The sequence below is a fragment of the Triturus cristatus genome, chromosome 8 (assembly GCF_964204655.1).
Source record: "Triturus cristatus chromosome 8, aTriCri1.1, whole genome shotgun sequence".
Classification (NCBI taxonomy): domain Eukaryota; kingdom Metazoa; phylum Chordata; class Amphibia; order Caudata; family Salamandridae; genus Triturus; species Triturus cristatus.
Window position 1 is genome coordinate 152,985,875 of NC_140591.1, and position 17,522 is coordinate 153,003,396.

Sequence of the window (17,522 nt, forward strand, 5' to 3'; positions counted from 1 at the left end):
GGACAAGTGCCCGGGGAGGAGCGTGCAGAGGAAAACCAATCAGAGAAGCTTCACATCCTTTCCCTGAGCGGAAAAGAAATGGCTGTCCGGTATAGAAGCAGCAGTATGGATGAACAACATTTTAGGGTTATGTGTCGACATGTTGCCACACACCGGGGATCACTGCACTAAACACCCTGTTTCCCATAGAACTGGGGGGACCAGGCGGGCAGGAATCTGCTGCCACCTCCCCTAAAGGACGCATTTCTGTGGCACTGGAGTGTGTTTGTGCGTGGTAACCCTGCCCAGGGAAGAGAGGCGAGCCACCCAGATTAGGTTGGCATGATTGTGAGCAACACGAGGGTGGAGGTGCCACTCAACACGAACAGAGCGATGCACTGATTTGTCACAATAAGATAACGCGCAGCCACGGCCCAGGAGCGGGAGTGACGGTGCAGTGACTCACCCGCGTGCACACGGAGTATATCAGCACCCACGAGCGTCTTGGCAGAGGTTGGAAAGCAAGCAATAGGTTTCGACTTTTTCACTCACAGCCCCATTACCGTAGCATCAGTTCTGCAATCATAAAAATACAAAGGTGGAGCAGCGGCCCCATCAGTCTCGCCCTAAATAAACACCAGCACATATTAAACAAACACAAAGGAGAGGATATAATGCCCCTCTTTGAATAGGTCTCCATCCCAGTGTGCATTCCTCCCGGTGAGCAGAGCGCCAGGAGTCGTCATGGAATACAGGGTGTTCTGCTTGCTGGCCGTCGCCCTGGTTTTAGGGCTCAGCGCTGTAACAGAGGCGCACGCACCAGGTGAGCGAGTGATTGGGTATTGCCATTTTATTCCTTTGATTTTGGATTTTGTCCTAAGAACAAAAGTACCGATGCTATGTTTATATTGTCAAGCCAAAAAGTCCCAATTGCCACAAAAACGTTGGTATCTCTTAATCCATTTATTACTCATGCAAATTAGTCTGGAGTGAACATGAATGACAGTTCTTTTTATTTTTGAGCGCCAAAGTATCAGCACGCGCCTAGCACACTCGTGACTTAAAGAGGCGGCTCGTGGTATGCAAGCATGCTTCCTATCAGCAATCACAGCGGGGTTTGAAAACAAAGGCCGGCTTTGAGATGCTTGTGCTGCTGAATGTCGACAACTAATATATTGTGGGGCGAGAATATCAGGGACAAGACACTGAAAGGTGAATGCATACAGGGAAATATAGACTTATTGATCTTAACTCCACATCTACCTACCTTGACGATTCATGCAGCGCATAGAGGTGGAACTAGGGATAGAACATGTAGAATCACTTCCCTGTTGACATTTTGGTTTTGATACTTTGTCCTCAATATCTCATCCCACCGGTAGTGTGGGTTCGATGTTCAGGGGACACACACCCTTTGGGATGTCTAGCCGGTTCACACATGTTTTTTCTTTTTTCAAAGGCATTCATTGTCTTCAAACCCGTTTTAGGACGCCATGGTTTTAAGGGAGACTGTGTTGAGAAAGTCACACTTTGCACCTGTTTTTGAGATGGAGCCTGGTGTTTTCAGTTTGGGTTCACATGGGAGCCTCCCCTGCCCTCAGAAGGGCTCTAAAAGCAAAGAGGATGCGTTTGATGATTCTCAGCTCTTGGTACATTATCAGGTGAAAGATGACAGGATGAAGTGCATTTTGACAGGCTGTCAATCACCACAGGGTGGACTTTTGTAGGTCTCAGATCTGTGCTGCGATAGTGAAATAATAATATCTGTTGATGAAAGAAACATAATGCTGCCTCTAAACAGTAGGCATAGCCAGTGTTTAATTTGTAAAAGAATGAGTGCCGGTGCCCAAGGTCTGCTCAGAAGCCCACTGTCTAAATATCAGTGCATTAAATGCATGGTCTTGAACCCACCTCATGCCTCTTTCATCCACAGCCAGACGCTCCTGCTGCTTTACATTTCTCTTGTGCGTTTCTGCTTTATCCCTTTGTGACGTTTTTACGTCTTTCTCTCCCTCCTTCTTTCCCCTTTGTGTGTTTTCCCTCTCTTGCTCTCAGTCAATGTCTGATGAGAAAAAATAAGTACTAATCCACAAAAATGGATAACGGTGGCCCCCACTGGCTCAAATTAAGCACTGACTACTTAAATAACAATTAGAGTACCAGCAAATTGTATGTGTTTTACGCCAGCTCCTCACATAGGTTTTACACAGGCGCAAGCAGCGTCTGTGTTGGAGCGGGCCCACACGCCTCAGGGGCTCTCTGTTCAGATACCAGTGTTTCAGGGGCTCCTCAGCACAATCAGCATAGGGCCCATCATTTTGCATTATGCCATTGCCTTATGCCACTGCCTCCTCAATGTACAATATTATCCGAACGGGAGCTCTCAAAGCAGGATATTATTCTATACAGGTCGAGCTACTACAGTGTTCATTATCAACCAGAATGCAATGCGGAGTATAGAGAGTGAAGGATAGCTGTACATTCATTGTAGGGTGTCAAACACGAGTGAAGGCCTATGCAGACACCGCCTGACATTATTCCTTCGACTGGTGGGACTCCACTGAATTATATTGTCACTGCAGTAGACCATATTCCCACAATCCGCAATATTTGACAACATGTGCAGACACACTTTGCAAGTCATTTTTGCCACATACTTATGTGTAGGTCTTCTGTCACTCACGTTTTGCCTCTTCTAGCAATTATCAGAGCTCGTGGCTTCATTTCCTTACATGCACCAACAGCCACAGCTATGGATTGTGGGGTTATATGGCTGAGATGACTATCTTCTGAAATACGTCACAATAGTGATTGGTGAGGCTGCAAAATTGGGCAAATGGATAAGATTTTTACTTTAAACAGGAAGACTCCTTTAAGAATACCATTCTGGCCTTGAATAAATGAATAGGGAGTGTTGGAAGGTGGATTATTAGTAGGAGTAAGTATGCACCTACCGCTAGCAGGAAGGTCATCAAAGCAATATAAGGTCCAGTCAAGGTCATACATTAGTCCCTGGCTCAACCCTTGGTAGCTGGCTGTGAGCAGGCAGGCTTAACTCAGGAGATAAGTATGTAAAGCATTTAAAAAGACTAACACATTAAATAAGTAAGACACAACACACAATACAAATCTATAAAAATAGGAAAAATAACAGGACACCATAACCACAAAAATCCAATGTAGGGAACCGGAGATATTATTTTTTTTAAGATTAAACACTTTCTAGAGCACAAAAACATACAGCGCCAACTCAGGACATCTGGCCAAGCTTGATCGGGACAAAGTCAAATTTTGAGGCCAACCGCGTGGATTCCTGGTCGGATAATCTAAGCGGGAGGCCCGTTCTAAATTTTATCGTCATACGTAGAAACTTTTCTGGAGGATTTCTCTCGTCGTTAAGCGAGGTTCCCATTCAGGCTGGAAGTCAAGTCGGCTGCTTGGCTCAGCGCGAGACCTCGGTGAAATCCTTGAGGTCTTAAGCTCCAGAGTTTTCAGCGGGGTGAATCTGAAATCCAGGCCTGGTCCCCTGGCTCCCGTTGTTGGGCTGGTCATCCTATGGAGCTTTTTCCAAAAGTGGCTCCAAATTTCTTCAACCTTCTGGAACTTCTTCCCAAAGTTCTTCTTGAAGGTTCATAATATCAAAAACACAAATCCAAGGTCAAGAAGCTCTGAGATGGTCCCTGAAAGTTTGGGACTTTAATTCCCACATGGCACCTGGCCAAATCCTTAAATGTGCACTGGACACACTCCAGGCAAGGAGATACCCTTGCACCATGGTGCAAAGGTGTCTCTGTGATGCACATCAGCTGATTTCAGCGCCGGCTCTAAGCAAAGGGCAAGGAAGTGCCACATTTCAGTATATTTGGTGCTCCTTTTTTATGCAGCGCAGTGCAGCATTTGCAGCTGCTGCACTGCACTGTGTGAAAAACTGCTTAATCTGCCCCTCAGTTTCTTGTTCAAAGAGCATATAACCTAACAGTTCAATAACCATTCACAACATGGGCAACAAAGCTTGTATTTATCAATTAGGGTATATATTGTTTTCACATCTGCAACGTTCGCGGGAATGCCCTTTTTTCACAGCTATTTTTTTGATGAAAAAGATGAAAAAAGAAATGTATTCATGTACTTTGCAGTAAGAATGATGCTTTTGGTATACACTGATCAAAATGTCTAGTCACTCTACCAAACATTTAACAATCTAGATCCTAATTGAGCTCAGCTAAGTTAGTGTAATATGTGCTGTAACTGCTATTCCCAACTTCTCCGCAACTGGACAACAATCTGTATTTGGACCCACTCAGATCATACAATAAGAAGAAACTAAGTCTGTTGTTTCAATTCCTCCAGTAAAACTCTGTGAGAATTTAGAATAATCCATAATAACTGACTTTTCCAGTTGTGTATTTTTATTGATTTTTTTCTCTATATTGATTTGTTTGTGGTATGACTGTTAGTATGCAAGATTAGTATGCAAGGTGTGAATGTAGAGATTTAACTTGCCTACCGAGGGGCATAATTATTTGTCTTAGCACTGTGATCTGCATTAATGTATATGAATGTATATCAATGTGTTACTGATATGTTTTACACTTTTGTTTAAATTGTACATATTTGTTTCAATCACATTGTGGAATCATTCACAAAAAATAACAGATAAAAGTAATATTTATAATCACTTTTGATACAAAAAATTATTTGTCTATTAAATAAATAAAAATAAAGATGCCAAAAAGAAATAACTGTGTGTAGACATTGTATTCATGGGTTACAACTGATGTTAGCTTGTCCATTATGATTTTTTGAGAGTGCTTACCATAGAATTAAAAGAAATATAGGTCGGTAAAGAGGTAGTAATCCTTTATATTTGTTTGTTTTTCCCCCCTCTTGGGCCTAAAAATACATTGGGGAATACCTTTTTTCTTATTTGTTTACTGCTATTCCCACACATATCGCAATTATGAGTTATGCAATATCAGCGGGTCAACCCTGGCAATATTTATAAGGGGGAAATTGTCCTGTATTTACCAGAACATGAGGGCTTTGGTGCGTTAAACACCAAAATCAGCATGTTATTCCCCAAAAACCATTACCTAGGTGATACGTATCACAGCTGATTAATTCTGACTCAGTGGAATTGGATATTTTCAGGTGTGATTAATATCACACAAATTACTGGGCCACTCATAATGAGCGCCCAAGTGTCGAATACTGATTTAGTGTGTTTTTCAGCAGCCTTTACTACTTCAGTATTTCTGTATGGATTGTTTACACTCCCTTTTCACCTCACTTACACTTTGGAGGCGTTTTGTCATATTGATGGTGTGCTGGCGATATCAGGTAAACACAAGCCAATCAGAATGGCTACGGCTACAGTCTTCAACAATACTAACAAGAAACAAAAGCCCTTCACAGTGGTTGGGCTCACCTTCCAGGCTCGCTACGATGGTTCCATTTTGAGTTTTTTTTTGGCAGTTTTATAAAGCGCAAACTTGGCCCAATGGCATCAGAACGCTTTACTTGAGTACCAGATTACATTACACAAGGTCAGATTCATTTTTTGCTAGATTAAGTGATTTGCTTAGAATCACAAGAAATTGAGGCAATACTGGGTTAAAAACCTGGGGGCAGATTTATGACGACTGGCGCATCCCTGCATATCAGCAGGGATGCGCCAGTTATTATGCGCCACAGCTGCGCCACCATGGATGCGCCGCATTTATAATGCGGCGCACCATGGGGCAAAAACGGCACAGATGCGTGACGCATCTGTGCCGAAAAGTGGCGCATTGCTGGAGTTGCGTCGCAAGCGCGACGCAGCTCCAGCAATGATCTGGGGGGCCCTATCTATACAATGCTGCGTCAATCCTTACGCCTGCTTCAAGCAGGCGCAGGGTTTTGACGCAGCATGGGCCTAAAAGTGACTGAGTGAAATCTTGTAGATTTCACTCAGACACTTTTAGGAGGCGTTCCTGCGCAGGAACGCCCCCACCTGCCCTGGAACGCCTACATGTGGCGCAGGGCTTTACAACATGACGCATCTGGGAGATGCGTCACGTTTGTAAATACCCCGCACCATGGTGCAGGATTTGCGCCGCTGCTGCGTCACTAAAGTGACGCAACGGCAGCGTAAATGAGGCGCAAGTGCAACATAAATCTGCCCCCTAGTTCCCGACTTCAGGAGTTGGCAGCTCAGGCAGTTAGGCCACACCCCACTCCCTCCCCTTTTCTCTTTTTATGATTTGTAAAGCGCATTCAATGCTGGACGAGACAAGCTTCAAGGCACATTTTCGGATCACACCTAAGCTACTCACAGTCCAAAATAACTGGAAAATAATTGTTCAAACTAACTTTTAGCACCACCTCTTCCTATCTTTGTGTGTTCTCTGTCCAGCGCCTTCTTCTAATCTACCTTATCCTCCTTCATACCTGTGTCTACAACTCTCTCCACATCTTACGTAGTTACCCTTTCTCCGTACTGTACCCGCTAACCTACTTTGTTACTTCTATAATGGCAACCCTCAGCTTCTAAATACAATTCTATTACAAAGGCAAAACATGACATCAATTAAAAAAATATTCACATTACTAAATTACTGTTTCATCTTTCCATCCTCCAGTATATTTTAGTTTCTTCCATAATTCCCTAGTCTGTTATTACCCTCTTTATCACAAATATTGGTTATTGCTTAAGGCCCTATTACAAGTTAGGAGCTAAATTCCAGTTCCTGAGCAACCTCCTGTTTGCACAGGGAGGGATTAGAATTACTTGTTGTGTGATAATTATCATACCCTCACAGTTTCCCTTTGATAGATTCCAGCGGGACAACCCTGCTGAAATTGATTTAGGGAAAAGGCTAATAAAAAATGCAATAGAGGCTAGAATTTGATGTGTTGATAAACAGGTCTGTATGTTATACCTTATTTTCCTGCTGAAACTAGGAATAGGAGGTACTTCCCAGCTAGGGTAATGCACAGTTAGTTGCAACATCATCCTGGAGGATGTAAATTCATGTGTTGTTTTGTTCTTCACTATTTTTATATAAATTATTAAACTTTTTTTTACCTACACGGATGTCAATATGCTTGGCGAGAGCACCAGATAGCCATTCTATTTTAGCTGCCAGTTCATATTAAAATATCAAGCAAAATATTGATGATTCAAATTTCCATTTTAATTCAGATATGTGGGTAAACTACACGTGATACAGGATGTGAGAGGTGGAAGGGATTGGAATAAAAATAATTGAGAAAACAGGAGGGAAAAACCTACATGTGTCAATTACCAAATATTCTTCATTTTTTCTTTTTAAGATGGTAGCCAATGTTCTATCAGTCCAAGAGTAAGAAAAAACTGCGGCTCTCCAGGCATCTCTCCTTCGGAATGCAGAAGCAAAGGATGCTGCTTCGACTCCAGTATTCCTAATGTGATCTGGTGTTTCCAACCTAAGTCGCCTCCTCCACCTCCACCTCCACCACCACATCAGCCAGAGGACGGTAATGTATCTTCTAATCATAAAAGGCACAGATTGTTCCAACTTATCCATATGACATGTTCAAAACTTTGGGGGATAACATGACTTGTACTGTTGCCCATTCACCAACTGATATTCGTATTTAAAGACCAGAAGGACATTACATCTAATTGATAAGGTGCTGGCATCCAGGAAGGAATGCAGCCTGGTGACCCTACATTTTCACAGTTCTAGGGTGAAGGTCCAGTATTCTGCATTATCAGGCTATGGCTCTAATACTATTAGATATAACTCAGCTGTGTGGCATTCTGTTAACAGTGACAAAAAAAAAGAATAAGGAAGCTTTATACTGCAGCATAACTAACTAGAACTATTTTTAATCTGAAGAAAGAAATAATTCACTGTGGCTGTTGGATGGTCGAGCCATGGGATGGGACAAGTGGGGTTTGAGAATCCTTTTGAAGACACCATGTTACAATTTTAGTTATTGGGTTGATGTTTCAGCCAACCAGCCAAACCCACCTCAGATCTAAGCTTTTTATCATTGTGTCCTCATTTTTATGTTTCTCTAGTGTCACTCCATTAAATCTACCATTCATGTCTTCAGCGATCCTTTCTCTGCTTCCTGAGGTTGAATGTCCTTAGATGCTGATCATCAGAGTGAAGGAGAAAGATACATTTTCCTTTCTTAGGCTCAGTCAGGGTAGGTCTTAAAGCCCCCAGCCTATTAATACTCATGTCTGTCACAGGCCTCATGTATCTATTGAGATACTCTTGTACTCATGTTTGAGTTTAATAAAACACCTAATATTTGCCCTTCCCTAACATATAGAATTGTGTGTAATAAATCATGCCCTATTCAGATAGTTTGAGACTTTATCCGATATATAGATCTGCTTCTTACTACTTTACTGACATGACTAGGAGCTCCATGAGAATTGCTCTGCCACTTTGCATCTCTGTATTACTAGAAGCTCCAAAATAAAAAACATTTACCCAAGGTTAAGATAGTGTTTAATCACCAAACAACAACCATTCTTCACTTCACTCTTTCATTATATTTATCGTCTTTATACCAATCTGACAGTGAGTGTTGCATATTCTAAAAGCATTGTGAAAACAAACCACATCAAATTCCAAAACTGTTAGTTAAATATTTATTTTAATTAATAAAAATCATCCTCTTGTTCATTTTAGACAAGATAAAAAAATCAAACAAAAACAAACAAAATCTAACACAGGAAGAAATATTAAAAAATCAAGCTCATGTATTATGCTAATAAAATATGATCAATCGTGAGTTAATTGTTCTTATACAATTGTGGCCCGCTGATGGACTATGTCACTGTTTCTAATTGTCGATGCATTTCAGTGGCCAAAAAACCTTAGTAAAACTACCTTCTTCAGGACGTAACAAATTTATATTTTCTCCATCAATACTGTTTAAAATAATGATCAATAATTATCAATTTTCGAAAAATACGAAAATAGAAAATTAATATTCATCTTTTTTAATACATATTCAAATACAACTATTACTATGCAATTCCATTATATCAACTCTACAGCTTTTTGTATTTACATTGCTCTGAATAGTCCCAACAGTCACCCAGTTTCCCAAACTATAATACACTTTTTTTAAATTCATGTGGCAGTTTGAACTATCACAAAGTTTGCAAATCATTCACCTGACCATTTAATTATCATATTCCTCAAACATTTACATTAAAGCTGATACACATTCAATCTATAAACAGCTCTCTCTGGCTCTTCATCCCACCTTCCAGCCTCAGAATTTTATGAGGTATCTACTTATCCCCATAACACAGCGTCCTAAAGGATGGTAATAACAGCATCAAATCTGTATCTTATCTTACATTTAGTGATTGATTGATTACTGTCTCACACAATTCTTTTCATGGGGCACTCACCTCCCCCGATCTGAAGAAACAGAGAGGTGATCCAAAAATTTATATAATTCTCCCCAAATATTCCACCATTGAAGGAGCCTTCAATTTTTATCTACACTACAAAAAATAGTTTACATGATATTTACCACAGATGTATATGTCACAACATGATTGTTTGCAGAAATAATCCTGTTTACCTACGCTCAGTCAAACTCCTACATCTAGAAAGACTGAGGATCTTTTTGATTACATTTTGTTTGATCCCCCATTTTTTTCTTTAAGATATAGGGACTGCCCATGTCACATTCTAAACCTGTTAAAGGAAATGGAGATACTTAACACAATAGTACCCATATGAACCTGGAAACACCTTTTTTTCCACTTATACAAAATGTATAAGTGAGCAAGCAATATTTACCCCAGGAGCCTTCCCCCGGTTTCTCAGACAGTACTGCAAAAGAGGACGGGGTTTAACCAACCTGATATTTACACAACCTGACACGCTTCTGCCATTGTAGTCTATCCGGTCACAAAAATTGGTTTTGGGCTATGGTCCACACACTAAATTTTCTCCGACACCAAAAATGGACCCCTTCCACCAGTCCAATAGTGGCTGAACAACACAGTAGATAAACAGGAAAGATGGACCGCTTCCTTCAATCTAATCAAGAATCTAACTACACAGTCCTGCAATAATGCATGATGGTACCAATAAATTGTTTACAGTCGAGGGGGGTGTTGATCATTTTGTAAATACCTCAACTTGAACCCGCCGGTTGAAGAAATTATGTGTTACTTATACGTTAAAATACTATGTCCCAATATTGGTGCCATCTTAACTTCAGGCTACAATGAAAATAATGTAAGATCGTACGTTTAAAGTAAACCACTTGGCCTCTCCATGGAATTTTGTACCTACTTGCATTACCTTACAATGCATTCCCACTATGTTCTGTTGTTTAAGCCTACTCTAAAGTAATTAAACACAGGAAATATAACTGCCCTGTCAGTGTGGTATGAAGAGGATGAATATAATGTAAGAGTAAATTGAGAAAGGATTGTTGATTGGTGACTAAACACTATCTTAGCAAGGAAAATGTGAATCCTAGTTTCAAAGTGTAGGCCTATCTGTTCATCCTTCAGGATTCAGTCTGCTCAAGAGTTTGGGGCCATACAGATCAGAGGACTCTCTACCATCTTTAAATAATGTGGAGCTTTTTCACTGGATCTGGAAGATGTGGCTGATCTGAGGTCTCTTGCTGGGTATTATGGGATACCAATTTTAGTCCAACAGGACTGGGAATAGAGCACAATAGTTTAAATTTAATTATGACTCTATCAAGAGCCAATGGAGTCATTTCAGCACCATTATCCTATGCTTTCTTGGTTGAGCATAATATAGTATTTTACATGCTGGTTTTGAGGTCTTTCTAATCTGTCTTTGAGTTTACAGAGAAGATCAGACTGTACAATATTACACTAATTAATATGCACCAAAACCAAGGATTGCCTGTTGTGGTTGGATTTGAAGGAGAGTGAATTTTCCACAGCATGGATAGGTATAATTCTGCAAAGAGCTGACCTGAGAATGCAACCCAATGAATGGCCCACTAGACTCTCATCTTAAAATGTGAAGCAGCAAATACAACCTTCGTCTTCAATTTCGAGTTCAGGGGCTTTTTCAGAGATTGGAGGGAACTAAAAATCCTCCAACGTTTGGAGAACACTTTTAATGCAAAGTACAATCCATCAGTTGAATTTCCTCCACCACAACGCAGATATATTACTGTGGAGAGAAATCAGTAGTGGACTAAACTCCGTCTCTGAAGTTTCAGGTCTAGTCAAACTCTAAATGAGGCACCTAGTCTTGAACTCTGAGTTTCCTGAAATTAAAGAAAAAATTAGGCCAAATATCAATGTCTTTTTTGCAAGCGATGTTATCTGGCTGCTCTTTTTCAATCTACAAATATTGATTGGTGTTTTTGATATGTGTACTACTGTTTTTGTACAGTGCTCATATGTAATGTGTTTTAGTACAAATGCATTGCTGAACATTCAACCACTTTAAAGCAGGTTGGGTAGATTTTTAAGTACAGCTAGCTTGTTCTTTTAATCACAAATAATCAATTTCCCCCCCCAGAATGCTGGTAAGGGAATGCACCAGATCCTGCAGTCTACTTCTCAGATGCCAGAACTCCAATCAACAAACTATGTGCCAACACATTGGTCTTGGACCGGTTACCACACATCCATCAGCTGAGACACATGGGACATGTTCATCTGTTCAATACAGATTCTGACTACATGCATGCTCTGAAAGTTAATGTAATAAAAGAGTTTAATAAAAGCTACACTCAAGAAGAGGTGTATTCTGTTCCATTCATTTTCAGTTCATTTCAATTATTTTTATTTTGTTTATATAGTGCTAACGCCTAAGTTCTGTACAGAAAATAATAAAGTAAGCTGATGCAAGGGTACATGAAGAACAAGTGTGATAATGGTGCACAAATTCTCACGTAGGAGATGCAATTTCAGGACTGGAACAGGTTCAACGAGAAAGCACAATTAACAAAAAAGAGAAGAGCGTTCCAAAGTCCAGATGTAAGGAGACCAGAAATGTCCAAATTGGTAAGGGGCACATGGTGAAAGGGAACAAGATGCAACTGGGAGTCAGAGGGAGAAGCAATACAGAGCCGTAAGAAGTTAGGAGATATGGAGGAAAGGTGTGGCTATATTTAAAGACTATTCAAAGAAACAGAATTGGGAACGAAATGAGAAATGGAGCTTGCAAAGAGTGATAATAAGGGGGGATAGCTCTGCATTGGTCATCCCCCATATTTGTGAGTTAAATAAGAGCTAAGCTATGATCATTCCTCTACTTAAATACCTACTGCTGATCCATCATCTGGCAAAAAAACACACTATGGATCTATCATCTGCCAATTATAATCCAGTGTCTCAACTTCCTTTTATCTCCAAGACACTTAGTGGCATCACACTCTACCTCTCATCAAACAATGTATTCAACCCTATCCAGTCATGTTTGAGCTTACTGTACCTCATGGACATAGTACAGCTCTATCCCACGTATTCAGCTGCATCACATCTGCAAACATCTGTCTCTATACTTCTGAATCTATCCTCTACCTTTGTCACTGTTGATCATACTACTCCCCTCTCCTCTGAAGACACAGGATCCCTGAGCCAGTGGCAGCACATGGTCCCTCATACACAGTGACTTGAGACCTGTGCACCCACTGTACTCCCAACAAGCCTGTGGCCTCAGCAGCCTTATTTTTTCACTATAATTCACCTTTATCAGCAACATCAGCTCCTCATTCTGCTTTTCATATTATTCCCATCAGCTAGAAACCTTGTGGTTCTCGTCAGCCTATCCAGGATTAGGGGTGCTTTCGCTACAAACATAGGCACTGCACCTTGCTTTCAACTACTGATTATAAGCGAGATCTGTTCACACAGTCACATCAATCATGAACTCATTGGTATTCAGTAGACTGGTCTACCTCAGTTGTCTTCTTCTAGACCTCCCCAGGTGCTCTATGACACCATAGTCAGGATTCTAAGCTTTGCTTCTAAGGCGTTGTACAACCTGCATAGGCACACGCCCGCCACAACCTACAGTCACCAAGCTGCCTGTCTCATTTCCAAGCCCAGGATCACAAAGAAACACATAAAGCTATTATTCAAATCAGTGAATTCCCTCACCCCTTCCTATCTCGCTGCCTCTGTATTGTGCTACACACTGACGAGGAGCCTTAGATTCACTAATCATAACCTTTCAGCAATACAGAATCCACCCTATGTCATGTCTGTGCCCTCCCAGGCGTCCGACCACCCAAACTCCTGACCATTCACTTCCTCCCAGAGTTCAAAATCACACTGCAAGGTCTGCTGCAACTCGAAAAGACACACATGATAACCATTACACTCTGATATAAATATATATGCTGCAGTAGCTAGGACATGTGAGGACAATCATATTCACACAGTGGCATAATCTATTCAATTTTAACTACCTATGTTATACCTCACTTGTGTTATCTATGTGCAACTTTTTGTTCAAAATTATATTTCTGCAAAATAAATAAACAAAAACATAAGAAAGATGTATAGGTAAAGGCAAATAGAAGCGGAGCAAGTGAGTTAGGAGAAGAACGGTTGGACAACAGCGGAGGTAGGATGCAATAAACAAAGCTCTGAAACAATAACTATTTACTCTTCTACATCCACATGCTGAATTTTTAATTGTAAATTAGACAGCTGTACCTCTACCAAAATGGGGCCTTTTGATTGGCTTCCAACTGGCCGATACGTACCCAGGAGATTCATAGCTAGTACCTTGCACAAGTCTCCATACAGTACCAATCCACATATCACTATCCTTTAGTCCCATAATAGCAGTTTGCGAAAATTAAGGAGTTCTAATAAACAACTATATTTCTGACCTGGGTCAGAGAATATACCTTCTCCAGGAGACCACTTTTTGGAGAAGACAGCGTTAAAATCATTCACTTTCTTGTGCAGACTGCTGGGTATTTACATGGATTTGTTTGTTTTTTACCTCTGGTGCTACCGATAGATGAAACAAATGCATCTCCAGAAACATTTCTTTCCATTTGTTTGTATTAGAACTTTGTGTAGTTCACAACTGTTTCACTGCATTTTCAAAAAGCAGACTTATTCTGTATACTTTACAATATTTTACATGTTTTAAAATATATTTTAATGAATTAAATTTGAAAGCAGGAGTCATTTATTAGGTATGCAAAGTAACATTTGTATAGACAATAGATTTAGATTTTGAAATGTGTTTTATAATTTCCTTATTTTTAACTCACTATAAAAATTACTTTGAAGCCAGTGTGCATTAATGCAGGCAGTTGTAACTACTGACAAGAGGAAAAGGGAAAAGTAGAAAGAAAAAAATAAATGCCGAACAGCAAATCCTGGCTCGCGGCTGGCAGATGGCCCGGCGTGGCGGCGCAGCTGCCGAGAGGCGAGACCCCGGGGCCCCTTGAAGATTACTGAGTACTTGGTGTGCAGCGGGCGCCCTGGGTGCGAGTGGGCCTGAGGAGTGGTCACTGGCCGGCCTGAGTTGGTGGGGAGCCTCTCCCCAACCCTAGAGGCGGGGTACAAGTTCAGCGGCTGTCTCAGGCCACGGGGGGAGAGTGAGAGCCGAGCTCCGTATCTGCCTCCAGGCCCCAGGTGGGCTGTCATCGCCGGTCAGACGGGCCGTGGGGCCCTGGGTACGGCGTCAATGGCTGGGCCAAGCAGTTTGGGTGTCTTGGATCAGCGGAGGGGAGGGTGGGCCCCCACGCATCACCTGGCAGTGAGATCGGGTTAGCAATCGGCTTGCCCTCACTTATACTGTTGGTGGGGGGGCCCCCTGCCTGTCGTGGCCTCCACTGGTGGATTGTGGGCCCCGGACCTGGGGTGCCTTCCTGTGAGGGACGGCTCGGGTCCTTGACCGGCCTGCCGTGTGCTGAGGGGATTCCGCGGCGGCGAGTGGTTCAGCTTGGTCCGAATCTGCGAGGAGTCCGTTGAAGGTAGCCATGACGAGGGACAAGAGCGGCGGCGGATCCCCAAAACATGGGCCTATAGATAAGTTCACCGGCCCAGGAGACATGCTTGATGCCAAAATTGGTGCTGTGGGCTCGGACATTATGTTGCTAAGTCAGGATCTGCGGAATGCGGTGTCCCGCATCACTGAGGTGGAGACCCGCATTTCAGGGGTGGAAGATGATGTAACGGTCCTGAAACAGAAGGTGGCAAGCTTGGAAAATGTCCAGAAGGGCCTGACGCTCCGGGTTGAGGATGCAGAGGGGCGAGCCCGGCGCAACAACATGCGCTTTGTTGGATTTCCGGAGGGCTGCGAGAATGGTAATATGGAACGTTTCCTCACTCAATGGCTGACTCCCTCCTGACGCCATGTCCCGGTGCTTTGTCGTGGAGCAGGCCCATAGAGCGCTCATTCAGAAAGCAGCCGTGGGGGCTCTTGAATTATCTTGACCGCGACGCCATACTGAGCATGCCCGAGCCAAAGAACCTTTTCTCTATGACAATCACCATATCCTGGCATTCCCGGACTATACGCGTCTAGTGCAGCAGCAACGCCAATCGTTCATGGCAGCGAAAGCCAGATTGAGAGACTTCAAGCTCCTGTATGCCCTATTGTTCCCAGCTTGCCTGCGAGTGGAGTTCCAGTCCCGCACCCACTTCTTTGACACCCCGGAGGAGGTGTTCAAATCGACGGATGAAACTGTGCGGGTGCGGGTGCACACGCCGCCTGGGCTGGCATCGGACTCATCATCGAGTGAGGTGCCGTCGAAAAGTTCCAGAGGGCCGTGCTGGAGGGGGAACAGAAGATCTCGATCCCAGAGGCGCTCTCTGTCCTGCGGGGCCTCCTACCGGGGAGACCCTGCTTCCAGGCATCGACCACTGGTGCCTTAACCTCTGTTGATAAGATGGTGTTCTTCTCTTTGGACTGTGTGAATACTTGACTTACCTGGATGGAGGATGTCTTTATATGGGCTGAATCCCCACCTGTCTGGTACTTGAGGGGGGCAGGCCCGGAAGAAATGGGCTGTAAGTTGGGGATCCATTGGCGGGGGCGGCCTTCGTCCCCCCTTTGGGGGCTAGGCGCCAATCCTGCCGCGATAGGTACTTCAGTGTTCTTGAGGTGGGGGTTTGTTATGGGGGGGTTTGTTTTGGGGTATGAGTTGCGCCTCCCCACTGGGTCCACCACAATACACACACACACTGCCGGGGCCCCTCATCCGTGTTATGGCAGTGCCTGTTGCCCGGTGGCTAGTCGGTGTGTAGGTGGTCAGGTGTCCCCGGGTACTCTTTGCATCGTCAGTTGGAATGTACGCGGGGTCTTGGACAAAATTAAACAGGGGGCTGTACTTCGTCAGGCAAAGAGGGCCATAGCTGATATCCTCTTCTTGCAGGAAACTCACCTGATGGGTTCCAAGGTGCTGTGCCTGCAACGTTATGGCTTTCAGCAGGTTTTCCAACCGGGGTTCACGCAGGGCTCCAGGGGAGTAGCGATTCTAATACACCGCAGGGTCCCATACGTACACGTGCAACAATGGGTTTACACACAGGGGCGATAAGTATTCATCCGGGGCATGATCGGGGAGGACCCCATAGTGTTGGGTTGTGTGTATGCCCCACCCCTGCAGTGGTCTTTGGTGGAGCGGTTGCATACGTTATGGGCTGACATGCTGAATGTGGCCTCTTTGGTGGGTGGAGATTGGAATGACATGATTGACGTGGGCAAAGACAGGAGCAGGGTTGATGGGGACCTAGGTGGCAGCGAGCCCACGAAATTGCACTCCTTGGTGACAAGCCTCGACTGGGTTGACACATGGCGGCGCATGCATGGGGACAAGAGGGAGTTTACATACCTCTCGGCAGTTCACAAGTCATTCTCTAGGATTGACTATGTATTTGTCCCCCGGGCGATGGTTACCAAGGTGGTGGCAGCTGAGATTCTCCCCCGGGGCTTTCGGATCACTCTCCGGTATCCGTTTAGCTGCAGATGGGCAGTGGGCGGCAACCCTTCCGCTGGCGCCTCTCGTGTGGAATTTGCAGAATGACGAATACGGGAAACATATGAGGGAGGCGATCGCTAATTATCTTGTCATCAACGAGGGGTCGGTTTCCAGTGCTGTGACACTGTGGGAGGCTCTGAAGCCTACTCTACGTGGGGTGGACATAGCCTGGTGTGTGGCGGCCCGTAAAAAGCATCAGGACGCGTTGGTTCAGGCTTAAGCGGAAGTGGAAGCGCTCGAGCGTTGGAGCCGGGAGGCAGGCGAGAGCCGGCGGTGCGACAGTTGCTCCAGGCGCAGCAGTCCTGTGCCTCTCTCCTGATGGATGAGGCCTGGCAGGTTTGGCTGGCAACGAGTAGCAGGATGTGTCAGTGGGGGGACAAGTCGGGTAAGATGCTACATCGGCTCTGCCAGGGCACTCTGCATCCCCAGGCCCTTCCGGGTGTGCTGGATGAGGGTGGGGCGCTGATGACGGACCCTATGGCCATAGCGGAGAGCTTTGCCACCTATTATGCGGACCTTTACGCCCCTCGGGAGTGCCTGCCGGAGGCTATGGTTGACCAATTCATAGTGAATCTCCCGCT

The 17,522-nt window shown here is 43.8% G+C and overlaps 1 protein-coding gene across 1 annotated transcript; it reads left to right on the forward strand.

Moving 5' to 3' along the window:
- Positions 1 to 647: 647 nt before the first annotated feature.
- Positions 648 to 11,725, forward strand: LOC146801726 (putative gastrointestinal growth factor xP1). The gene is made up of 3 exons (XM_085621209.1): positions 648 to 802; positions 7,294 to 7,476; positions 11,505 to 11,725. The coding sequence occupies exons 1-3, from the start codon at positions 724 to 726 to the stop codon at positions 11,513 to 11,515; spliced, it is 273 nt and encodes a 90-aa protein (XP_085477335.1). The 5' UTR covers positions 648 to 723; the 3' UTR covers positions 11,516 to 11,725.
- The last annotated feature ends 5,797 nt before the right edge of the window (positions 11,726 to 17,522 follow it).